At 37.0% G+C, this 26,649-nt stretch overlaps 1 protein-coding gene across 1 annotated transcript; it reads left to right on the forward strand.

Moving 5' to 3' along the window:
* On the forward strand, positions 1–25,629 carry PSMA3 (proteasome 20S subunit alpha 3). The gene is made up of 11 exons (XM_058567012.1): positions 1–107; positions 2,698–2,780; positions 9,923–10,046; positions 13,299–13,400; positions 13,478–13,551; positions 16,580–16,652; positions 17,555–17,620; positions 20,924–20,970; positions 23,253–23,320; positions 24,988–25,052; positions 25,475–25,629. Exons 1-11 carry the CDS (start codon positions 87–89, stop codon positions 25,517–25,519), a joined length of 768 nt encoding a protein of 255 aa, XP_058422995.1. The 5' UTR covers positions 1–86; the 3' UTR covers positions 25,520–25,629.
* The last annotated feature ends 1,020 nt before the right edge of the window (positions 25,630–26,649 follow it).

A 26,649-nucleotide genomic window follows, 5' to 3' on the forward strand; every position in this document is an offset into this window, starting at 1 on the left:
AGAGAGCCTGTTACTAGTGTGCGTGCTGCGGCGTAGGGTAGCGCTTCAGGCCCTGAAGCCCCGCGCGTCCCGGGGGTTGTAGCACGATGAGCTCCATCGGCACCGGGGTGAGTTCGCTGTCTCTAGTTGTGATAGTCTAGCCTAATGATTCGCGTTGAAGGGAACTCGGGCAGGCTGCTTGGGGTGCGCGGACTCGGGGAGCGCTGAGACTGCCTTCTGCCAGGTGGGCCCTTTCCAGTGGTCTGGTGGCGGGCGGTCGTCCCTGCGCTCATTTGCAGGCCGGGTCTGCGGTGCCGGCGACCCGATCCTTCCAGCTCCGGTGTAGCGGGCTCGGCGGCGCAGCAGGGAGATTTGGAGCCGCTTTGAATTGCTTAGTCACTTTCTTTAGCCGCTTAGGGAAACCGAAAGTGGAAACTTGTGAGGCCTGAAATAGTATGTGAAGGGTTAGGGCGACAGTTGGCCTCTGGAGAACCACTGAGGCAGGGCGGCTTGCGAGTCCGGGGTCTGAGACGCGGCTTTCCGGGGACCGCCTTTGCCGTTCCCAGGGTGCTGCTGACTCACGGGCCTCTTCATCTTCACTTCGAGCGTATGAGTCCCTGCAAACCCTATCGGGACAGAGCTAATAAAAATCGTCTGAAAAGACACATCTGAAGAATCCTTTCTGTTTTTTCTTTGTCGCAGCTTTTCCTGTACAGATTACTTAACAGCGCTTTGAGGTATCAATACCGTAAACATGTAAATGATTAGCTAGGGGCTTAACCGCTTCTGACTTATAATAGACCTTTGAGGATTTTGGAGTTGTAGTTGATTGTTAACTTGTTTGGCTTACCACTTTCTTTTGTGAAATGTACTGCATGCATGTAATCTTTTGCTTATGCTTTTTATGTATTTCTCCATATAGAAAATACAGTTTTTGCATAGAAATATCTATTGGTTATTTGCACTAGAGGCATTGAATAATGGGTTTCTCAGTTCATCTATTCCTCTTGTTCACAAGATTTTGATACTCATCATTACGCCCAAATATTGGTTTTCCAAGTTTGACAATAGGCAGTTATGTTTGGAATGGTTTAATCTATTCGGTTATGAGATGCTAAAGTTGTCATACTTTTTTTGGATTAGTAGACGCTCAGTAATCCATGTTTTAGCAAATTGACATTGCAGCTACGTTAATATTACCTTCGATTAATAGTGTTTCATTCTACATACCCTTTAAAGTACTTGATAATATAACCATGTGAGATATTTTGCTGTTACAGTGGTAGCGTTGAGGATCTCCCTTTAACAGATCAGGAGACTGAGTTTCAGGAAGATCCACTGTTGAAGGCTTATCTCCTATCTTCATTTCTCCCAAGAACTCCAGATGTGAAGACCTGTCTCTGTCTACTTGACATTTCTGTCTACTTGACATTTCTCTCTACTTGACTGTTTAATAATAGGCATTCTAAACTACAGTGCCCAAGTAGAGCTCTGGATTTTCTCAACTACAGTGCCCAAGTAGAGCTCTGGATTTTCTCCTCTCCTTGCCATTTTGCTTCTCCTACAATCTTGAGCTCAGTGAACGGTCCAATTCTAATTGCTCAAATGAAAAAAATCTATGATTCACCTTTAATTTCTTTTTTACTTTACTTCTAGAGCCAATCCATTAGCAAGTTTTCTTATTCTACCCTCAAAAGATAGTGCCTTCCATCTCTTTTTCTCTAGTCTAAGCCACCACCTTTGGAATACCTGATCTCTGCTTCCACTCTTGTTCCCTCTTCAGTTCATCTTCCAGCTGAACGATGTTTTAAAAAAATTAGATCATATCACCCTCCTGCTTAAACTCCAGTAATTTCCTATTGCATTTAGAATGAAATATAAACTTGTGCTGCATCCCAGCAGACTCAACATAGTTTGGCCGTTACATGCCTCTGATGTAGTGTCCTCTTCTCTCCATCACTTAGGGTGCTCAAGACACAGTGCCCTTATTTCTTTTCCTTGATTGTGCTAGGCTTATTTCTACTCTGAGGTCTTCGTGCCAAATGCCAGGACGGCTCCTTCATATCCTAAATGGCTAGTTACTTGTTATTTAGGTCTGGCTCAGCCTAAATAACTAAATATATAACTGCCCCAGCAAGGCCGTCTGATCAGGTCATCTGTAGTTCCTCAGACTATCACTTCACCCTGTTTTATTTTCATCCTAGTACCTTTTCTGGTTTACTGCTGTATCTCCAGCACCTAGATTTGTGCCTAATCTAATTTGAAAATGAAGGACTTCAGAAAGAGTACTCTTTGTATTCCCTTATGGTGACTAACATATAATAGATGCTTATTAAATGTTTGAATGCTAAATGATTTGCCCAAGGTCCTTCAGTTTGTTAGTGCCATAGCTATGAATTAAAATGTTCTGACTCCAGTGCTATTTTTATCATACCATGGTAATTTTTTTTCAAAAATGAGCTTTGTGTTTTGTGTGAAAAAAGTTGTGACTTCACCTAGGACATACCTTGCTTTTCAATAGCAAAAACCTCAAGTGTATAACTTTTCCCCTAGCTGACGTTGCTGCTCTGACATGCTTCCCCTTCCTCTTCAAAGCAAAATCTTTGTTGAGATCTGATACACATTTCTGATGTGTGAGCTATTTAGAAAAAAAAATTGTGAGGTTATTACTGCCAAAGATACATCATTATAAACTTATTTTTGCGGTTTTTCTCCTAGTATGACCTGTCAGCCTCTACATTCTCTCCTGATGGAAGAGTTTTTCAAGTTGAATACGCTATGAAGGCTGTGGAAAATAGTAGGTAAGAAACATTGTTTAACTTGAAATTAGTATGTATTAACCAGGTATTAAATGTCTCCTTTTCTATATTTTTGGTAATTAGGTTTTGTTATGTTACTTTAGCACAAAATAATGTATGCCCTAAAACAATCTCAATTTATTAGTCATTTCTAGATCTCTTTTTAGGCCAGATCTTTCCATGAGCCTAGTCCTATATTTCCAGTTGATTCCAGGCTTATTCTACCATGTCTTAAATGTAGTGTATAAAACCAAATTCATTATCATCTTTGCTAGCCTGTTTTCCTTTTCAAATTCTTGATTTATATCATTGTTTTCCTTGTCCATTAGGTTTGTGACCTTGTCATCTTACTTGTTTTAAATGTCCTTTGCAGTTAGTCACATGTTTGTCTCAGCAAGGATTTTTTTCATTCTTCTCGTCTTCTGCTGCCACATTCCAGAAGGTGTAGGATCACCAAGATATTTTCCTGTTGTACTCGCTTCCTTCACTCTGTGTTTTATTGTTTAGAGTAATGCACTAAAATGATTTTTTGGCACCCCTATAAGATCTGGTTAAATTATTAGCTTGTTGACAAACTTGATGTCTTTTATTGAAGAAATTTTGCAGTCAGTTATACTTAGGTGATGATTGTATTTTTGAATCTAAAGCAGCTTTGGAATGAATTAAAGGCCTTTTAAAAAGAATTTCTTTCATAACATCTCATTCAGATCTCTTAAAGAATTTTTTTCAGGCCTACCAGATGAAAGGTGTTGGTGTTTGAGCTCAGTTTTTTTATTATTATGAAAACGTTTGGAGTAAAGGTTGAGTAGGGAAATGTTTCCAAAATTTTAGAAAAGTCCACATGTAAATACTGAGTTTTTCCACTTTCTAATAGTACCTGCAATATTTGATTATGGAAGTTTCATGAGGGTAGAGGCTGTTACTTGTCTTTGCATGTGCTAGCACATAGCAAGACCTCGGTAGTTAGTGAATGAATAAATGTTCATTTTTTGTGCCATCTTCTGAATGGTAGAAAGAAGATATACGGAAATCTAATGGTTTATGAAGTATTTAAAAATTTTTGAGCAAAAATATATTTTAAGTCCTCTTACAGGATTTGTAATGAAGCTGGTTTATTTTGTATTTAAATGTATTATTAGAAGTATTGGTACTTACAAGCTGTCAGTATCTGATACTGTAATAAAAGTAAGGCTATTAAGAATTTTAGGCTGAAATGTATTTGTCATTGTGTACAAAGCCTGATAGAATTCAAAAGAGAGTCAAATTCAAGAAAAAGTTGATAATTTTCTTGTTGATAAAGGAAGATAGGCTTTTATTTTTTATTTTATTTTATTTATTTATTTATTTATTTATTTATTTATTTATTTATTTATTTATTTATTTATTTTTTTTATTTTTTTATGAGGAGATCAGCCCTGTGCTAACATCTGCCAATCCTCCTCTTTTTTTGCTGAGGCATACTGGCCCTGGGCTAACATCCGTGCCCATCTTCCTCCACTTTATATGGGACGCCGCCACAGCATGGCTTGCCAAGCAGTGCATCAGTGCGCGCCTGGGATCCGAACTGGCGAACCCCGGCTGCTGCAGCAGAGCGCGCGCACCCAACCGCTTGTGCCACCGGGGTGGCCCCAGAAGATAGGCTTTTAGACCAAGGAGCTGGACAAAGAATTGAGGAAGTTATTGTTTTTCTCTTCCTCCTTTACATTCTTGCGTTTTCATTGGTGTAAAAATACTGGTAAGAGAAGACTAAGAGAAAAACTGGGGAAACTTTTTTTTTTTTTTTTTTTGGTGAGGAAGATTGGCCCTGAGCTAACATCTGTTGCCAGTCTTCCTCTTTTTGCTTGAGGAAGACTGTCCCTGAGTTAGCAACTGTGCCCATCTTCCTCTATTTTGTATGTGGGATGCCGCCACAGCATGGTTTGATGAGCAGTGTGTAGGTCTGTGCCCGGGATCCGAACCCACGAACCCTGGGCTGCTGAAATGGAGTGCGTGAACTTAACCACTTTGCCATTGGGCCAGCCCCTGGAGATATATTTTGAAACCATCTGTAACCCAGACAATTGAGACTAGGCTATAAGAATCTGTGTATCTTAGGAATTTGTTTTCCATAAAATATTTCTAAATATGATTTAAAACAGGTACATTTAAGCAAACTTGAAGAAAATGATTTTTAAAAATTGAAACGTTAAAAATGAACGTATTTTTTTCTGTGTAAAGAAAAAATACTAGGAAAGTTTATCTTTTAAGGGGGTTTGTGTAACCTGGTATGGTAGAATATTGGATGAGGATCAGATGTGAATTTTCCTCCTAGCTGCTACTTAATAGTAATATTATAAAGAGTTCCTCTATGCAGTCCTCTGAATGTTACTTTTTGTCTGTAAGATCGAGATGTAGAAATCTACCCTAACTACTTCACATAACTTGCCATAAGAATGAAATATATGTAAAAATATTCAGAAAATTTTTAAGTGCTGTGTGGGCACAGAAAATCGAACATAGAAAAATTAGATTGTATATTAATTTTCTTAAGAGTATGACATATAAACTAAGAACATTTAACTGAATAATGTGATTTAAGATTATATTTCTGCATCGAAAGGAGATAAATTCTTTTAAAGAAAAAGATTTAATCTTGGGAATTTAAAAGTCACGTATTTTCGAGTATTTTTTGTGTTAAGCATAGGAACTACCAAAAATAATTAATGACATATAAGTGAATACTTAAAACATTTTATTAAAATATGATTAGTATGATCATAACTTTTATAAAAGTATGCCCCTAGAATGTAATATGCAAAAGAGAAAAAGGGAAAGATTACAATTACATTCCTCCTCTTTAGCCTCATTGAGGAGCCAAGATATGAAAGGAAGATTGTACAACATAAGTGTAAGGGCTAGATTGTTTAGAACAAAAATATACACAGAACTTTGGTCTCAGGACCCCTTTATATTTGTAAGAAAAAAATCACTGGAGCCAGCCCAGTGGCATAGCAGTTAGGTGTGTGCGCTCTGCTTCAGCAGCTGAAGTTTCGAAGGTTCGGATCCCAGGCGCACACCGATGAACCACTTGTCAAGTCATGCTGTGGCAGCGTCCCATATAAAGTAGAGAAAGATGGGCACAGATGTTAGCCCAGGGCCAATCTTCCTCAGTGAAAAGAGGAAGATTGGCATCAGATGTTAGCTCCAAAAAAAAAAAAAAATCACTGAGGACCTCAGAGAGCATTCATTTGTGTAGCTTATTGGTTCTCTCTGTTTACCATGACCCCAAACAGCTTTTATGTATGTTATTGGTTCTATCAATATTTACCATATTAGGAATTAAAACTGAGAAAATAAAAAATATTAATTCATTTGAAATAACAACGAGGGGCTGGCCCCATGGCCTAGTGGTTAAGTTTGTGTGCTCTGCTTCGGTGGCCCGGGTTTGTGGGTTCGGATTCTGAGTGCAGACCTACACCACTCGTTTTGTTTTGTTTTGTTTTGTTTGTGAGGAAGATCAGTCCTGAGCTAACATCCATGCCAATCCTCCTCTTTTTGCTGAGGAAGACCGGCCCTGTGCTAATATCTATTGCCAATCCTCCTCCTTTTTTTTCCCTTTTTCTCCCTGAAGCCCCAGTAGATAGTTGTATGTCATAGTTGCACATCCTTCTAGTTGCTGTATGTGGGACGCCACCTCAGCATGGCTGGAGAAGCGGCGCGTGGGTGCGCGCCCGGGATCCGAACCCAGGCCGCCAGCAGCGGAGCGCATGCACTTAACTGCCAAGCCACGGAGCTGGCCCCAGACCTACACCACTCGTTGGCAGCCATGCTGTGGTGGCGACCCACTTAGAAAATAGAGGAGTTTTGGCATAGATGTTAGCTCAGGGCCATTCTTCCTCAGCAAAAAAATAAATAAAATAATAATAAACACAGTTGCATGTTAACATAAGTAATAGATTAACATTAATTAAAAATAATTAACATTCAAACATTTTTAATGAAAAATAACTTCCAGAATATAAAAAAAATATAGTGAGAAGAGTGGCATTGTTTTACATTTTTATAATTCACAGTAGTTAATTGAAGCTTATTAGAAGACAGATTCTCGTATCTGCTTCTGCTTCAATATCTCATTGCTTTTGTTGAAGCATGTGAAGGAAATCAGGCTTCACATAGCTGTGTAGTTGGAAAAGTGAGCAGTATTTTAATAGCCTTTTCAGACAATTATGGATGTTGTTCTTTGATACTACACCAAAACTGGACAGATGTTTAAGCTTCTTAAAGGTTAGTTGCAGTGTGGAATCTGAAAACTTATTGATAAACTTTTTGTACTTTACATTAAAATCTGTATTTTAATGTAATCTTGCACTTCAGATGTTTTACTCATGCTTGGTTTGCAATAGTATGACTTGGTCATTTGGAAAATATTGGTTCACTGAGTTATAACACATTTGCCAAATTTGACATATTTCATATATACTATCAGAAACATCACACTTGTTAATATCACCACCAATCTGATCATAAAAGTTTGTAAGTATTGGGAAACAGACGAGCTCATAGTGGTGAGTATGTTTTCTGAAATTCCAGTTTATGGTTGAAAACTTGAATTTTATCACCAGTAACAAAATACTGTCAGTTGTTTTCCTTGAAGTGACAGGCTCACTTTGTTCATTTTAGGAAAAATAAAGTCTGCCACATACTTAAGTGTAAATAAACGTAGTTTGTCTTACATTCTTTTAAGGTAAAAGCAAGTGTTCCATGAAAAAATTCACAACTCAAAACAGTTTTATCAATGCTTTTTCCTTTAGGTAACCATCATATTTGATGTACAATAGAAGTACTTAGAGTACCTTCCGTTTCAGTGTGATAATAAAAAACCAGGTACTCGAGGGTTGTCATATAATAAAATTAATTACTGCTTTATCAAGGACATTCTTAACTAAAAGTGGCTTTTTAAAATTTTTATTTATTTTATTTATTTATTTGTTTTTTGTGAGGAAGACTGGCCTTGGGCTAACATCTGTGCCCATCTTCCTCCACTTTGTATGGGACACCGCCACAGCATGGCCTGACAAGCGGTGCATTGGTGGGCGCCCGGGATCTGAACCGGCGAACCCCGGGCCGCCGCAGCGGAGCGCACACGCTTAACCGCTTGCGCCACCGGGCCGGCCCCAAAAAGTGGCTTTTTTGTAAACTGTGAGAGTGTAGCAGTGAAGAATATGATTAACGGTTATTACTGCTATCTCCTGTCACTGCGTTGATTTGCGTTCAAGTGCCAGCAGTTTTACCCACCAGTGCTTCTGTACCACCAGTGCAGACGTCCACACAGTGGAAAAAGCAAATGATATTCTTTGTATTCTTGTCTTTGTATTCTTATGAAAATAATTTTGACCTCACAGACCACCTGAAAGGATCTCAGGGATTCCCAGGGGCTTCACAGACCACACTTAGAGAACTTTTAGTTTAGAATAAAGAACGTTTTAGATTCTGAACAGTGAGGAAGATGGTGAGTTGGAATAATTAGGAAAGGCTACCTGAGGCTGTAGAGTTTAAGTTCAAGTGAACTTTGCAAAAGGTTGTGGAAATTTATTTAAACAATCAGTGTTAAGTGGGAAATATATTCTAGTACCCAGGATAACCTCAACAAAGACATAAAAGCAAAAATGAACATAAGGGGTCTGAGGGTTGACAGTGAGTTTGAATTCAGTAGAGCACAGGATTTATAATATTAAATAAGCTAGATGGGCTTTGCAGATTCTCAGGATTTTTGAAAACTGGGCCAGGGAGTTGAAACTTGAAAGGGGAGGCATTCAGGCCGACCCCGTGGCTTAGCAGTTAAGTGCGCGTGCTCTGCTACTGGCAGCCCGGGGTTCGGATCTGGGCACGTACCGATGCACCGCTTCTCTGGCCATGCTGAGGCTGCGTCCCACATACAGCAACTAGAAGGATGTGCAGCTATGACATACAGCTATCTACTGGGGCTTTGGGGAAAAAAAAAGGAGGAGGATTGGCAATAGATGTTAGCTCAGAGCCGGTCTTCCTCAGCAAAAAGAGGAGGATTAGCACGGATGTTAGCTCAGGGCTGATCTTCCTCACCCACACACACAGAAAAAAGAAAGGGGAGCCATTGAAGATACCTGAAGTGTCGGGGAAGGAGTGTCTGAAATTCTTTGTAAATTTTGGGTGTGGGACTCTGTTCATTTTTCTGGTTGTTTCTGATCAGAATTCCCTTTGTTAAAAGGATTAGAAGAATAAAGTAATTAATGTATTTTCATCTTGAAATGGCAATATATAATTTCTCCACGTTTTATTTAAGAGATTATTTTAAGATCTATTTTGTTTTAAACAGTTGTACAAAACATGTATTTTATTCTCTTATATACTTATAAACAATACATGGTTATTGCAGAAAAAGCAAATGAGCAAAAGAAAAAGAATTATAATCTTTCCATCCAGATTAGGCACTGTTAACTTTATTTAGTTTGTAGATAGCCTGGCTTTTCTATGGGTATTATATACATTTTTGTGTGTGTGTGCGCTTACAACAACAGAAATTTATTTTCTCACAGTTCTGGAGGCCAAAAGTCTGAAATCAAGGTGTTAGCAAGGTTGGTTCTTTCTAGAGGCTCTGAGGAATGAAGGGCTGATCCCACGCTCTCTTAGTTTGTGTTGGCTGTCAGAAATCTTTGGCGTTTCTTGGCTAGTAGACATATCACTCCAATCTCTGCCTCTGTCTTCACATGGCTGTCCACCTGTGTCTCTCTGTGTATGATTTGTATCTCCCAGTCTTGACAAGAACACCAGTCATTGGATTTAGGGCTGTACCATTTTTAATGGACATGAATTTAGTCAACATTTGTTATAATATGGCTATCGTATGCCAGACACTGTGCCATTTTGTACATATTTTATTGGCATCTTTTTTTCACTTATGTATTAATATCTTTTTATGTGATGATATGCTAGATTTTTTTTCAGTCACATGACGTTCATTTATGTGGATCTAATTACACTTTCAGTTGTGTTCTCTTGTTTTCATATGTATTTGTTTTAAAGTACTTGATATGCTTTAAAATACTGAATGGTACCTACTTGTGTATTTTTTTTTAACTTATGAAGTTTATTGTCATTTAAAAAAATTGATTTTCTTCTACTTGTTTCAGTACAGCTATTGGAATCAGATGTAAAGATGGTGTTGTCTTTGGGGTAGAAAAATTAGTCCTTTCTAAACTTTATGAAGAAGGTTCCAACAAACGACTTTTTAACGTTGATCGGCATGTTGGAATGGTAAGGTCACATTTAAAAATGTTTCTTTTTGCCTTGTCCAGTTTCTTGTGAAGTAACTGACTGGAATATATTAAAATGTGATTCTAAGAACCCATTTATTACTTTAGCATTGAGGCAGAAACAGATCAGAGGGCAGCCACAGAGTAATCACAGAGAGTTACTGGTTTGTGAACATTTTACTGTCTAAAAGAAAGGCAGCATTCTCATAACCCAATTGTAGATAGATATGAAGAACGCAGTTGCCTTAAGGAGGCAGGAAAAGGGTAGGAAGTATGTGCAGAAAAGAGATCTTGGCAGCACAGATTACCAGTGAAGGCATATGCTTGAGAGGGAACGAATCTTTAGCTTTTTGTATCCCTTGTGGGGATCAGTGTCACACTGAAAATGTTACCAGATAGAGAATACCTTTATAGTAAGGTGCAGCATCAGAAAAGGATGTTTAATGAAAGGAAAAGTGAGCACATCCTTTTTAATAGCTTCATAGGCACTGCTGTATTTAAGTTATTTTATGCAGCTGGTATCTTGAGTGACTGCTTTGTATAATTGCAAGCCAAGCCATAAATACATGGCTGGTGTATACTGAAGTCATCCTATATAAATGTCAGACTTTCTTCGGTAAAAACAACCACCAACAAAAGAGAAGAAATGATTCCAACACTGTTTACTAAAAAGGCAAGGAAGAAAAGAGAACACCTGTGTGCTAGATACTATGCTAGAGGCTCTTTACATAAATTGTTTAATCCTGACAACTCAATGAAAGTAATGTTAATCCCATTTTTACAGATAAGAAAACAGACTCACAGCTGGTAAAGAAATAAGCTTGGATTCAAACTTGGGTCTGCATGGTCTACATGTTACTCCAGAGCCCATGCTGCAGGGTGAGATCCTATAGGACCCACTCATTCTGCTGATACCTTTGGTATTTCCAAATGAAATGTGTTACAAACACAAAAAGGACTGGTAAAATACAACCAGTAAACTATAAAGCTACAGATAATTTTTTTATCTGAACATACTTTCTCTCCTGAACAAATGTATTATTGCCAGTGAAACTGATATGTTTTGGTGAAACTTGCCAGATTGTAACCTAGCTGGTAGGAGGGAACTAGTGAATCATACATTCTTTCACTTAGTAAAAAACCTTAGGTAGGTCTATTTTGAAAAAAATCATATACGCTTATAGGCACTTCAGTGATTGAAAAAATTTTGTTGTCCTAGAATTTTCAAATTTGTCGCATTTGTTATTTAAAGCCAGGAAACTGATGGCATTCCTTATAGCTGGAAATTGGCAAAACATTAGACACTGAAGAGGGTTGGAGAAAATCAAGGATTAATGTTCTGGTTCCACAACTGTTATCTTCAAGTGATATGAGAATTATTAGACTTCACAGTAAGCTTTCTCCAAAGCAATAGAAGATTCTTTATTAAATGGTGACACTTACTGGTAAGGTAACCTTGGGGAAGTTATTCTAAACACCAGTTTCCTCACCTGCAAAACTAGGGTGGTAATAGCACCCTCATACAGTTGTTGCATGGTTAAAAATAAGTAAAATGCTTAGCATGTAATGAGTGCTCAATATGTGTTAGAAATTTTCCTCATTATTACTATTACTACAAAGCAGTAGATAAAAAGGCTGTTAAAAATTCTGGTATCACTTTTAAATTCTGCAAATCTCCCAAGCTAGCAGTTCCCAGACTTTCTTGGTTCCTAGTACAAGTAACTGTTTGATTAATGTTTTTTCATAGCTTCCCTAGGCCAAAAGAAATACCCAGTGGTTCTGTTTATTATATATTTAGGTCCAAACAACTTAGCGTTTATGCCCTAAAAACATAGTAGCTGTAAAAAAAAATATATATATATATACATACAGCGAAAGAAAAGTATTTTATTTTTAAACAACCACAATTACTGGGTCCAGCCCCGTGGTGTAGCGGTTAAGTGCGTGAGCTCCGCTGCTGGTGGCCTGGGTTTGGATCCCGGGCGCGTACCGACGCACCGCTTCTCCGGCCATGCTGAGGCTGCGTCCCACATACGGCAACTAGAAGGATGTGCAGCTATGACATACAGCTGTCTACTGGGGCTTTGGGGAGAAAAAGGGAAAAAAAGGAGGAGGATTGGCAATAGATGTTAGCTCAGAGCCGGTCTTCCTCAGCAAAAAGAGGAGGATTGGCCTGGATGTTAGCTTAGGGCTGATCTTCCTCACACACAAAAAAAGAAAACCACCACAATTATTAATATGCACTGCACAACTTCTTAAACTTTGGAATCAGATTAGTTGCTGCCCCCCCTCACTTCCCGTTCCACATTGATTTTTGCACAGTACTTATTTTTTATCACAGCAACCCAGCTTCTTAACAATATGATGGCATTGAAAGGAATGTAGAATAATCTAATGTTGAAACTGTGAACTACTTCAACAAATGTTTCCCCCAAACTTAAAATGTCACACAACTCTGAGTTCACTACAATGCCCTAGGATGTCTCAGCACGTTTTGGTAAACGCAGTTCTAAGCCACCATCTTGGATGGTTTGTGGTTTGTCATATTTTGGTTTGGCATTGCAATTTATTAGTCAATAGGCTGAAAAAGGAGATTTGAGGTTGTGCCTTTTAGATCAAAACTTTTAATAAGTTTTTGACACACAGAACTGCTTTATGGGCCAGCCCTGTGGCTTGGTGGTTAAGTGCGTGCACTGCGATGCTGGTGGCCCGGGTTCGGATCCCGGGTGCGCATCGAGGCACCACTTCTCCGTCCATCCTGAGGCTGAGTCCCACATGCAGCAACTGGAATGATGTGCAGCTATGACATACAACTATCTACTGGGGCTTTGGGGGGAAAAAATAAAATAAATAAAATCTTTAAAAAAAAAAAAAAAAAGAACTGCTTTAAATTTAAAAAGAGATCAATACTGACCAAGGCCAATGGTTTTATTCTTTTCTGTTGTTGTTTTATTCTTTATAATTAAGTGGTAAATGGGGAGAAGTGGAAGATTTATTATAGAAATATTCCTTCTGAATGTCATTACTGAACAAAACAATGAAGTGAGTTACCCTTGGTAAATTTCCAAATTGTAATCCCATACTCAAGTATCAAGATGCCAGAATGCCTTGTAAAGACCTTTAAGCCAAAAAAATTTATTTTTAATGGTGATGCTTGTTAAAAAATATTAAATAAGCCTACAATAATGACATACTGTCCTTGATTTGAGATAGGAATGTATTTATAAGCTGGTACCATATTATTTTCTTTCAGGCAGTAGCAGGTTTGTTGGCAGATGCTCGTTCTTTAGCAGACATTGCAAGAGAAGAAGCTTCCAACTTTAGATCTAACTTTGGCTATGACATTCCACTAAAAGTAAGTTGATGACATGTTGAGGAGCCTTTTGAGCAGTAGGAGTTTATTAATAAGCTCTTCTGTTTTTCTCCCCATAGCATCTTGCAGACAGAGTGGCCATGTATGTACATGCATATACACTCTACAGTGCTGTTAGACCTTTTGGCTGCAGGTATGAAATTTTGTGAGATAGTCAGATCTATACTATACGTATCTGTTTTCCCCAGCATCTTAGCCTTTTATACCCTTAAAAATATGAACTATTTTTGTGTATGGTGCAAGATAATGTCTACTTTCATTCTTTTGCATGTGGCTGATACACCTTTATGATTTCAAATAATTGAAAAAAATATTTATGGCAAGTATAAGTAAAAATAAAAAATGTCATTAAAAAAAACGAACTATTACCAAGAAGTACTAGGACAGTGATTAAATAAAACAGTATTCATAAAAATAAAAACTTTGAAAAGTGAAGAAGACTATACAGATTTGAAGTAATAAAACAGAATTCATAGTAATAACTTTAATCTGTATAATAAATTCTCTGGAGGAAGGTGGTCAGAAGGTATAAACTTCCAGTTATAAGATAAATAAGTACGAGGGATGTAATGTACAGCATCTAGTCCGTACAGCATGATGACTACAGTTAATACAGCAGTGTTAACTGTAGAAAATTACTAAGGGAGTAGATCCTAACAGTTCTCATCAGAAGGAAAATTTCTTTTTATTATATCTATATGAGAGTGATGGATGTTAACTAAATTTATTGTGGTAATCATTTCACAGTATATGTAAATCAAACCATCATGCTATATATCTTAAACTTATACAGTGATTATGTCAATTATTTCTCAAAACTGGAAAAAAAATAAACTCGCTAGTGTTGGACCCTGACATTCTCAGGAAACTGCGAACTGATTTTAAATATATTCCATGTTGTCATTATTAGATAGCCACCTATGCTGATGCTTCAATTTTCTCATTAATTTCCATCTGATATACTTTAAACAATTAGGTAAAATGTTCTTAAATGGGAGTTTTTAGTAGTCAATAATGAATCCATTCCAGACTCAGACAGACTAGGAAGAAGGACCTGGCCACCTACTTGTGAAAAAACTGGCCATGAAAACCCTATGAATAGCAGTGGAGCATTGTCTGATAGAGCGCCAGAAGGTGAGAGGATGGCGCAAAAAGACCAGGCGGGGTTCTGCTCTGCTGTCCACAGGGTCACTAGGAGTCGGAATCGACTCAACGGCACTAACATAACATTTAATGAATCCACACAAAATTACATGTCACGGTTTCTTATTTCTGCTGTTAAGGTGAAGTGCTGATATTTTTATTTGGGGGGAAAGCTGGGATTCAGTTGCATCAAGACCTGAGTACATGTAAATATTCAATTATGGCTTCTCAGAGTTGATCTGTCATGACTCTAGATTTTCCTAAAATAAAAAGACCTTTATAACTGTTAAAAAATAAACAAGTCAATCATGTTTGATCAAAATAAAACATTTACTAACATCTGAGTGCTTGCCACTGTTAAAGGTTGTACAAAGAAAGTGTATTAGCTATAGTCCTGCCTTTGAGTTGTTTATAATCAGCCATATTTAAATTACTAAGGAGGACAAATGTTACAGAAAACCTAAGTTTTATTCTACTGGCAGTAGGTTAGACCTGTGGATATTTTTTATATTTGTTCTTAAGGTTCTCGCTTAAATTACATTATGAAATATGTAGCTTTCAGACTTCATAGAATACCTTTCATTTTTAACCTTTCAACTGAGCTCTGAATTCATCAGTTTTCTGTTTTTAAGACAGTAACAAAAGTGAAGAGAACTTTTTGAGTAAACATTTATTGAGCACATACCAAGAGTCAGTCATAGACATGAGGGGGGAACACAAAGATGACTAGGTCACTGTTGATACAATTTTTTTTTTTTTTTTTTTTTTTTTTTGGTGAGGAAGACCAGCCCTGAGCTAACATCCGATGCCAAGCCTCTTCTTTTTTGCTGAGGAAGACTGGCTCTGGGCTAACATCCATGCCCATCTTCCTCTACTTTATATGGGACGCTGCCACAGCATGGCTCAATAAGTGGTGTGTCGGTGCGCACCCAGGATCCGAACCGGCCGACTCCGGGCTGCCGCAGTGGAGCATGCGCACCCAACCACTTGTGCCACTGGGCCGGCCCCTGTTAATACAGTTTTGGAGGTGATATGATGAAGAAAGTATGTACTGAGTATATAGTGGAGCACCAATTAGTGAATGGCCTCTTTCTGAAGAAGTGCCAAGGAAAAGAATGTGAGATGTAGGGGGAATGGTAAGGGTTATTTCAAACAAAGGGACTGGTATGAAACTACATGGCCATTTCAGGTAATGTTGAGGTAGTCAAGTATACTTGGTGTGTAGAGTATAAGCTTTAGATGATACTGAAGATGTAGGAAGGGGCCAGATCATACAGGAGTCTGTGCTCCATACTAAGAAAACGTTGAAGGGTTTTTAAATAATGATAATCAGTTATGTATTCTGAAAGATAAGTCTCAGAGCAGTGTGGAAGATGGAAGGGAATGATGGTTAGGAGTGGGAACTGGACAGTAGGCTATTACTCTGCACATGAAATGATATGTAAGATGAGGCTGGTTTCTTCTCTACTTCTAAGACAAATCACAATTTCAGAAAATCAGTAATGCATATAATTGTTTAATAGCTTAATTTAAATTTGCTGAGCTTTGAAAAACAAATCGAATCAATTTGGTTTATTGCAGAAAAATAACTGGAGGAATATTGGGGAATAGCCAAAAAAACAATGAAGGGTGGAACAAGAGTTTGAGGTGGATTCAGTGTACTCATATCAGGAATTGTATTCCCTTGGCTTTTTCGTGTTTATGCCTTTACCTATTGGGCCCTGGGCCCTCTCATTAGTTTTACATCTATCGTTACACTCCTTTGTCTACACTGCTAAAATCCTTCCAGGAAAGTTTCTGATGAAAGTTTAATACTAAACAAAGCCACGTGAATTTTGAACAGTTTCAAGTATGTACTAGTTTTTATTGAAACTGCCTTATCAAAGTGCTTACTATGAGATATATGTATATTAGTATTTTATCTTAGAAAGTATAATTGCATTTTTATCACTGTATTTTTTTTGTACCTCTATGGTATTAAGAACCATGGTTTAAACTATTAATTTACTTTTATGCAGTTTCATGTTAGGGTCTTACAGTGTGAATGATGGTGCACAACTCTACATGATTGACCCATCGGGTGTTTCATATGTGAGTAATTTTGAATCATCTGAAGTTCTGATAGTATCTGATTAGCACTTAAGTCATATATTTGGATTATATGAAGTTTCTTTAAAATTGGAGAAAAGTAACATTTTCTTGTTTATCATTAATAACAACCTATGGATATGAGGCAGAAGAAAGATTTGTGGCTTTCAATATGCCGTTTATAGAAATTGCATAGTGAACATAAAATTTCAAATATGTGATATTTCTTTTATTACTATAAATATTAGCTATGTTACTATAGCTAATATTAATATATTTAGCTCTCACTATAAATATGTCTTCAACTGAATATAGTATCTTCCCTTTTAAAAAAGGATTTTAAATGGGATTTCTTGGATCTTTCTCTAATTACCTTTTCTTAACTGCCTTCTGAGATTTATTTGTTTTCACTAATTAAAAAAATTGAGACTATATTTTGTCATTATACACAAGTATAAATGGGCATCCTTATCTTTAATTTAAAAAATAACCTTTACAATATAAATAATAAAAAATGAAGGTTTAAGGTATTGAACTTATAGAAATTTTTTTCTCAGAAATAACTTCATTTTCATTGTCATAATGCTAAAATTTTTTTCATCCCTACCCTCAAAAATGTTTCTAGTTCATGAAGTATATATAATGACATAGTTTGTTTTTCTTTGAATATACTGCTATTAAAAATAATCCAGATTATTCTAGAGTTAAGTTTGGTATTTTAATTTTTTTGAGCCTCTTTGGTGTTCATTAGAATGTGTTTGACTGTATTTTTCCATACTTTCGAAAGTCATTTAACATCCATTCATTAACCTTTAAATAGAAGCAGTAGTCAATAATTTATGTATGATAGTATATTAACTTAATTGAATAACATATATATTCTGGTGTGTGTTCTTTCTAAATAGGGTTATTGGGGTTGTGCCATTGGCAAAGCCAGGCAAGCTGCAAAGACCGAAATAGAAAAGCTTCAGGTAATACATACTTAATGCTTGAATTTTTGCTTTAACACTGTCCTCACGTAGTAAAATTTTATCACAAGCTAAACCATTTAGTCCAAGGATATAGTGTGGTTTGCTGTTTTGAGCAGTGCTTTCTGAAGCTGCTAAGTGGCTGAATAAGAAAGCTGGTAACATGTTACCTGTAGAGTTGTGCCATGAATCCTTTTATGATTTTGATAGCTGCTTATTATAAACCCTTAATCCAGAAAAATACAAATATTTATATAATTTCACAAAATCCTTGAAGCCCATTCATGGAGCCCTGTGAGCCTTAGGTTGAGAACTTTGGTGTTTTATTATATCATTTCTTTCTTTTCTCGAGCACAGCTTTTGTCTGCGGAAGTACATTAAGAGCCTGACTGTGCTCCAGTGCTTCTCTTTCCTTTGCTCCTAGCTAGATACTAAGGCATGAAACCCTGTCCTGTTAAAACTACCCACCTTTTCTTCCCCCAAGAGCCAGAAATTCATCTATAGTGTGAAAAAGTTTTGTTAAAAATTTGCTGGTTTCCTTTTTATCCATAAATTGATCAACTTTAATATTGAAACAATATCCACCAACTCTTTATTGCTTATCAGAAACTTCCCTAAAAGGCAGGCATATGATTTATCAGTATTTTGGTAAATTACAGTGAGAAAAAATTTCATATACATTTAATATTAATGCTGTACTGGAAGCCTGCTCCACTAATTACTCATTCAATTTGTTTGAGGACAGTTTCCAGAAAACATTTTTTTAGTGCTTGGAATTTAATGCCAAGCTCTAGACCTGTAAAGCCTAAATCATGTTTGGTATTTTAGTAAAATTGACAGAAGGACCTTAGTGATCACTTAGCCCAAGCCCAACCCTGGGTTAAACACACTGGCTGAATAGTTCCCAGATCTCATGACTCTTAGACCAGTGTTCTTTTCCATCACAGACTTCCTATGGTTAAATCCTAGTAAGGAATGGGAATACCACCAAATCCTAGCTAAGAATTGAGAAAGATCACTTCAGTTGAGGACACGTATGCTTAATGACAAAAACATCCTCGAAATGAGGTCAGCAAACTATGGCTTACTGCCTGCATTTTAAAGTTTTATTGGAATACAGCTACCTTCAGTCTATGGCTGATTTTGCAGTACAACAGTAGAGTTGAATACTTGAAACAGAGACCAAAGACCATATGGACCAAAAAGTCTAAAATATTTACTACTTGGCCCTTTACAGAAAGAGTTTGCCAACCCCTGCTCTACATCATTGCTCTGGCCTATTTTCTTCCCATGTTCTGTTTATCATTTTATGAAATAAAAACTTCACTAACATATGTAAAAGTATATTTGCCATTTAAAATGTGCCTTTTCAAGTTTGCTTAATTAAGTTTGCCTTTATATGATACAATTAGTTTACTAATAAATATAGAACTTAACCTATAAGGGCAAAAGTATGAAGATTGGTATTCTTTTCCTTCTCTTCAACCCCAATTTAACAGGAAAAAATTTAAACATCAGAAAAAATAAGAATAATGCAACAGATATCTCCATCTAGATTGAACAGTTATTTTTTTTCAATATTGCATCCATTCGTATGTTTTTTCCTGAACTATTTGAAACAAAAATTGCAGACATCATGACATTGCATCCCTAAATGCTTCAGCATTCATCTCTTAGAATAATACCATTATCACACTTTAAGATATCATCTGATATTCAGTCCATAATTGAAGTGCCTCAATATGTCAACAATGTCATTTATAACTGTTTTTCAAACTATGATAATAAGGCTCACACGTTAAATTTTTTTTTTTTTTTTTTTTTTTTGTGAGGGAAGATCAGCCCTGAGCTTAACATCCATGCTAATCCTCCTCTTTTTGGAAGACCGGCTCTGAGCTAACATCTATTGCCAATCCTCCTCCTTTTTTCCCCCAAAGTCCCAGTAGATAGTTGTATGTCATAGTTGCACATCCTTCTAGTTGCTGTATGTGGGACGCAGACTCAGCATGGCTGGAGAAGTGGTGTATTGGTGCACGTCTGGGATCCAAACCCGGGCCGCCAGTAGCGGAGTGCACTCACTTAACTGCTAAGCCACAGGGCTGGCCCCTAAGTTTGTTTCTTATATCTCTTCTAATTTAAGTATTCCCCTCCCTCCAATATTAATTTTTTGAGGAGCCCATGCCAGTTGCTTTTGTAGTTGGTCCCACATAATAGATCTATTTTCTAATAAGGCTGGTATTCTTAAATTTAAATTATGATTTTTTGGTGTTCCTCCTTCCTTATGTGGTTTGTGCAGGCACAGCTAGAGTATTAGGATTTCTAAATATAAAAAAAATGCCAACAATAAAATATTAATAAACCTAGTTTACAGATATAACAATTGAATCACCTCAAGTCCTGACTGCTGTATGAATACTCTTAATCTTTCACTGTTTTCCATTCTTCCCAGCACATCCAGAGTATGAACTCTTCATCTTTCACCATTTTCCATTCTTCCCAGCATATCCAGAGTATGAACACCAGTTTGCTCAAACATTTCTTTGATCTTGTCATTTTTGTTCAGAAACCCATATGCCTAATAAACTCCTGCACTGATTACTTCTAGTACCTACAGTATATAGATTTCTCAGCCAGGTGTCTAAGGGCTGTTTTCCTACCTTGATTTCCAAAAATGTTCACTATAAGAATGCTAATTACTTTTCATATGATGAATAAGATTTTGGATTCTGACTTGCACTTTGTGCATTTCATTTCTCTTCTTCAAAATCAGACCAAATCCAACTATGTGCTAAGAACCCACTCAAATCTTGGTTCTTCACAGCTTTCCCAGATATTTTGCATGTTTGTCTTGAATTTTGTCTTGAATAGTTCCATGAGGGACACTTTATCTCACTCTTTAATCTCTCCGTATCTTGTAAATGATAGGTATTCATACTTTGCATTTTATTATCCTAAATTAGCTATAATGAAAAAAAAATTTCTTCTCCAATCTTTTAAACATCAGAGTCTGCCTGTGAATCTATTCATACAGGGGTCTGGATTTTTATAAATTTTAACACCACAAAATTAGTGGTGTCCAAGGTTGTCTAGAATGTCTATTTTGGCATAATAATTTAAAAACATTAAACTGTGAATCAAAAAACTTAGGTCCTGGTCTTTTTGGATTTTAGGTTATTTTCCTTGGTTTATACCTGAGAATCTATCTCAAGAGCATGGGTTATTGGTAAAAAGTTGTGAAAAGAATCTGAAAATAGTTACACAAGTGAAAAGTGTTCTTCTTTTGACTGAATATATCATTTTCTTTAGATGAAAGAAATGACCTGCCGTGATGTTGTTAAAGAAGTTGCAAAAATGTAAGTTGAAATTTTCCTTACCACTGACAAAAAATTTCATTTGACCTTACCTTATACATTAATTCTAAGAGGATGTTTTGTTTGAAAATAACTTCGTGAATAATTTTTAGAAGGTGAATTTAACATTTTAAGTAGCCTCATTGAGGAGGAGAATATCCATATTTAAAGTGATAGTGAATGGGATGGGGAAAAATGGCTTTTGACAAAATAAACTGTTCAGGTGACGGAATTCAAGGGTTGGAGAATATAATGGACCTCTAGGGGCTTCAATTGATAGCTCCCAACTTCTCAAATCTCAGAAGTCTTAATAATAGTAATCTTAGGTGCCGGCCCCGTGGCTTAGCGGTTAAGTGCACACGCTCTGCTACTGGCGGCCGGGGGTTCGCATCCCGGGCGCGCACCAACGCACCGCTTCTCTGGCCATGCTGAGGCCGTGTCCCACATACAGCAACTAGAAGGATGTGCAACTATGGCATACAATTATCTACTGGGGCTTTGGGGGGAAAAAAGGAGGAGGATTGGCAATAGATGTTAGCTCAGAGCTGGTCTTCCTCAGCAAAAAGAGGGGGATTAGCATGAATGTTAGCTCAGGGCTGATCTTCACAAAAAAAAAAAAAAATAGTAATCTTAGCTTACTACAGCTAATTACTTCTATACACGATCCATGAAGCTGGCTCATTTATATAATCTGTTTCTTTGGGCAAGATATGTTAATCATAACAGTTCTTGTAACAGGTTGAGGAGAGCAATATTTCAAAACATTTAAAAACAGCGTATAGGAAGCCTGAAGTGATTCATATTGCAGGTACGTAGAGTAGAATGCTATGTAACAGTAATAGTAATATTAAGCAACAACAAAGTCAGTAAACCTGCGTGGCAATGGTTCAAAATTCATGATTCTTCTAGATCAAAGAATGCAGGCATTTGGTATTTCAAAAAATCCAATAAAATGGTGGTTTTGCAGCCAGCTTTTCAGATTTAAAAGTAATGAACATAATATTCCAGAGAATTCACAGGACCTCTAACTGTTGCACATTAGAACTACATGAACACAGTCTAGTCAGCTCTTTGTGCAACTCTCAGGTTTTACAACTAATAATACATGCAAAGAAAAAAGTCCTAAAGGGCTGTATTATATAATACACTACTTAAATGGTACCCTTAATCTCTTCTGAGAGTACTTAAATGGTACCCTTAATCTCTTCTGAGAGTTTTAACTAATATTAAAATCTCGTGTTTTATAATTTTGTCCTAATTGTCCATCACTCCTGCTACTGCCACTTCCCCACCCCCCTTTTACCATGAGACCCTTCCCTTTTCCAGTTGTAAAGAAGCAGAGTCCATTCTATGATTGTCAGTTAATAACAACATGAGGAACACATGGACCATAAAATAGAACTGCTTAAAAAGAAAGTATAAAAAAATCCTCATTGAGCTGTATAACAGTTTAACATGATAAACTCAATTTCCTTTACTGAGAAGTGCTTCTGGAAATCAGCCCTTACCACACCTTCTGTGTTTAGGTATAACAGTAGACATTAATTAGTTCCATGTAGGAAAGCCATCCTTTCATCATTTAATAAAATGGAGCACTGTGTACCTTTACTTAGTTCTAGAAAATTAAGATGCTTTCTCATATTATAGCAAGGCTTTAGGAATACCCTCCAAAGTAAGGTGTCTAAGACAGCGGAAAGTATAAAATAAGAAAGCTTATGCTCTGATACTTAATTTTTGGATACTTTTACTTTAGTATCTTGTGTGACAATGCTTCCTTGTTTGCTGCAGTTTGTCATGTGTTGTAGTTTGAAGGCCAGGTTAAGGGGCATACAATTCTTATAAAATGGACAAGGGGTTTAAAGATATTCCTGCCAAGAAGCTGTAGATTGAAGAGACCACTAATAATTGCAAACTAATAAATTAGTTTCTTTTAAAAATAATCAGTTAATGAACAGAAAAAAAACAAATATCCTGAAAAGATACAGGTAATGATGGCCTTTTCCCATATGAATCTATGTTCCTTATGAGGTATCGTTTTTAGTTATGTGTCTAAAACAATGTATCAAAATAAACAACTTGGGTTAGTAAGTGTTAAATTTTATATCAGACCTTTTGTAATTTGTTGTCTTTTCTAGTGTTCATAATAATATAGATTATGTATAATGTGTCTATGTATAATTTTATAAATACTTATATTAGGGATGGATGTTCTAATTTGCTCACTGGGTATGCGAACAGCAGTGTTTGCAGATAGCCAAATGTTAATTTTCCCTTTTCTGTTCTAGAATTTACATAGTACACGATGAAGTTAAGGATAAAGCTTTTGAACTAGAGCTCAGCTGGGTTGGTGAAAGTAAGTTATTTTTGTACATTTATTTGCTCTTGGAGTCATCTGTACCAAACCTAGGGTTCCACTGGCTGCATTTTTTTTTGGTTTTTAAAATAATTTGTAATGATGAAAACATATAGAAAAAGTACACAAATAACAAATGATTGGATTCACTCATGTAACCACTGCTTTGGTCAACAAATAGACCAGCCCCCCAGATCACCTGTTGGGCCTCCTTGAAATCAGTCCTTCCTTTTCCTGAAAGGTAACCACTATCCTGAATTCTAACACTGGAGACAGTTTTTGCCTGTTGTTGAATTTTATATAAATGGAATTATACAATACGTATTCCTTTGTCCCTGACTTCTTCAACATTCTATTTGTGTACATCATTTGTGTTGTTATATATAGTAGTAGTTCATTTGCCTTGCTGTGTTGTGTTCTGTTGTCTGAATATACCAGTTTATTCATCTCCTTTTCTGCTGCTGGACAGTTGGGCTCTTTCCAGTGTTGTTGTTGTTGTTTTTTAATGAATAATGCAGCTGTAGACATCTTATACAATTATTTTGGTACACATATGTAGCATTTCTGTTGGAAATAAATGTAAGAGTGGAATTGCTGCGTCATGAAATGTTCCTGTGTTCCACTGCAGTAGGTATTGCCAGAGTGTTCCGAACAGTTGGGTGCCTTTCTAATACAAAGCCAGAACAAATTTACCAGGTAGTCTTTTTGAAGGGCAAGTTCTCCTTAATAATTGACTCAAGTGGGCCGGCCCCGTGGCTTAGCGGTTAAGTGCGCGCGCTCCGCTGCTGGCGGCCCGGGTTCGGATCCCGGGCGAGCACCGACACACCGCTTCTCCGGCCATGCTGAGGCCGCGTCCCACATACAGCAACTAGAAGGATGTGCAACTACGACATACAACTATCTACCGGGGCTTTGGGGGAAAAATAAATAAATAAAATCTTTAAAAAAATAAATAAATAAATAAAAATAATTGACTCAAGTTGTGAATAGTTTATTCACTTTTTTGAAACATCCATTTCATATTTTTAAAAAATATTACTGGGGGCCGGCCCGGTGGCACAAGCGGTTAAGTGTGCGCGCTCCGCTGCGACGGCCCGGGGTTCGCTGGTTCGGATCCCGGGCGCGCACCGACGCACTGCTTGGTAAGCCATGCTGTGGCGGCATCCCATATAAAGTGGAGGAAGATGGACACAGATGTTAGCCCAGGGCCGTCTTCCTCAGCAAAAAAAGAGGAGGATTGGCGGATGTTAGCTCAGGGCTGATCTCCTCACAAAAAAACAAAAACAAAAACAAAATATTACTGAAAAATCACCCATTTTTTTCTTTCTAGCATGGTAAGCATAGGGCTTCAAGACCAGCTTTTTTTTCCTCCCCCTTTAAATTAATCTAATCATGCTGTATATTAATGAATGTTCAGGATTTATCAAAGCATCAGGATAAATCATAGCATTATTTATTCTTCATTTCCATAAGAGCTAAATTTGGGCAGATTTAATCTCTGATGTGGATAAAACACACAAAGATAAATTCAAAGCATCTAGTATTCATAGTACAACTTTACAACATTAGATGGATCATATCTGTGGAAGGATAGATTGTATGGTATTGGAAATCATAATATAGTCATCATTTTTAACTCATGTATAAATATATGGCTTAATTTACAGTAACTAAAGGAAGACATGAAATTGTTCCAAAAGATATAAGGGAAGAGGCAGAGAAATATGCTAAGGTAAGCCACAGCATGAAAACTCTAGCTGAAGGTATCATGGAAATAAGTGTTAAGTAATAAAGGAACTTGGTTGATTTCTATTAAATAACACTTAAGAGTTGAGCTGAACTAAAGATAGAGATTTTCTAGGTTACTCTCAATGGGGATAAAGTTGCCCTGGGTTCCAGAAATTTTTGTGTGTGAAAATGGCAAGGGTTTTTCAGGACATTTAATGCTTTCATATTGTGTGTATTCTATCAAGAATATAGCCATTGATTGTTAGAGCAAGATACACCTAGTTTTCCTTTTATTTACTCAGGTGTCTTATTCTAAACCAGTGTTCATTGTTCAATTACAAAGAGTTTTTAATGACAAGTGCTTAGTTAGATTCAGATTGTTATAATATTAAAAACTGATTTTAAACACTATTTTTCTCTTAACAGGAATCTTTGAAGGAAGAAGATGAGTCAGATGATGATAATATGTAACATTTACTTCAGCATTTATTTTAAATTTCTAATACAGTCCCATGTAACTATTTAGCCCTGTGGATTATTACATACTGACCAATTTTCATTAAATTTTTGTCTTGTAACAATGGAAGTTTGGTTAATATCTGCTTGACAAAATTGGTGGGGGTAACTGAGCACATATTTACTCAGTATTAAAACATAGGGGCCGGCCCTGTGGCTTAGTGATTAAGTGCTCGTGCTCCGCTGCTGGCAACTCAGCTTTGGATCCCGGGCGCGCACGGACGCACCGCTTGTCAGGCCACGCTGTGGCGGCGTCCCATATAAAGTGGAGGAAGATGGGCACACATGTTAGCCCAGGGCCACTCTTCCTCAGCAAAAAGAGGAGGATTGGCATGGATGTTAACTCAGGGCTGATCTTCCTTACAATAAATAAATAAATTAATTAAATAAAGTAAGATGCAGATTTATGCCTATTTAAAAATTCCTTAGTTAAGGGCCGGCCCGGTGGCACAAGAGGTTAAGTGCACATGCTCCGCTGCGGCAGCCCAGGGTTCGCCAGTTTGGATCCCGGGCATGCCATGCTGTGGCGGCGTCCCATATAAAGTGGAGGAAGAGGGGCACGGACGTTAGCCCAGGGCCAGTATTCGTCAGCAAAAGAGGAGGATGGGCCGATGTTAGCACAGGGCTTACCTCCTCACCAAAAAAAAAAAAAAAAAAAAAAAAAAAAATTCCTTAGTTAAAATACTGCAACAAGAGTTTTTGAATCAGATTAATTCAAAGCTCCATTCCATTACTCATCTAGATTCTAAAGACCATATCCTCTTGGGCTGTTGTGTAAAAAGTACCTACCAACTTAGTAGGCAATTAATTGATGCCACTGCCCACTTTTGTATTCAGTGAAATGTTGGCTGTCTGCCACTGTTAACTTTTAGGTATGATACACAAGAAAGATGTTTCAGGTTGGAGAGTCAAGAACTTTTTTTTTCTTCTTTTATTGTGGTGAGGAGTGGATTTAAAAGGATTCACAAACTCCCTATTCTGTCACTTAAAAAATTTCTTGATCTGTGAAGTTCAAATAAAAATACCCATATTTTATGCTAAAAAAAAATCAGAATATATGTGGAGGTGCTCCGTAAACAGAACTG

Source organism: Diceros bicornis, chromosome 24 (genome assembly GCF_020826845.1).
Source record: "Diceros bicornis minor isolate mBicDic1 chromosome 24, mDicBic1.mat.cur, whole genome shotgun sequence".
Classification (NCBI taxonomy): Eukaryota; Metazoa; Chordata; class Mammalia; order Perissodactyla; family Rhinocerotidae; genus Diceros; species Diceros bicornis.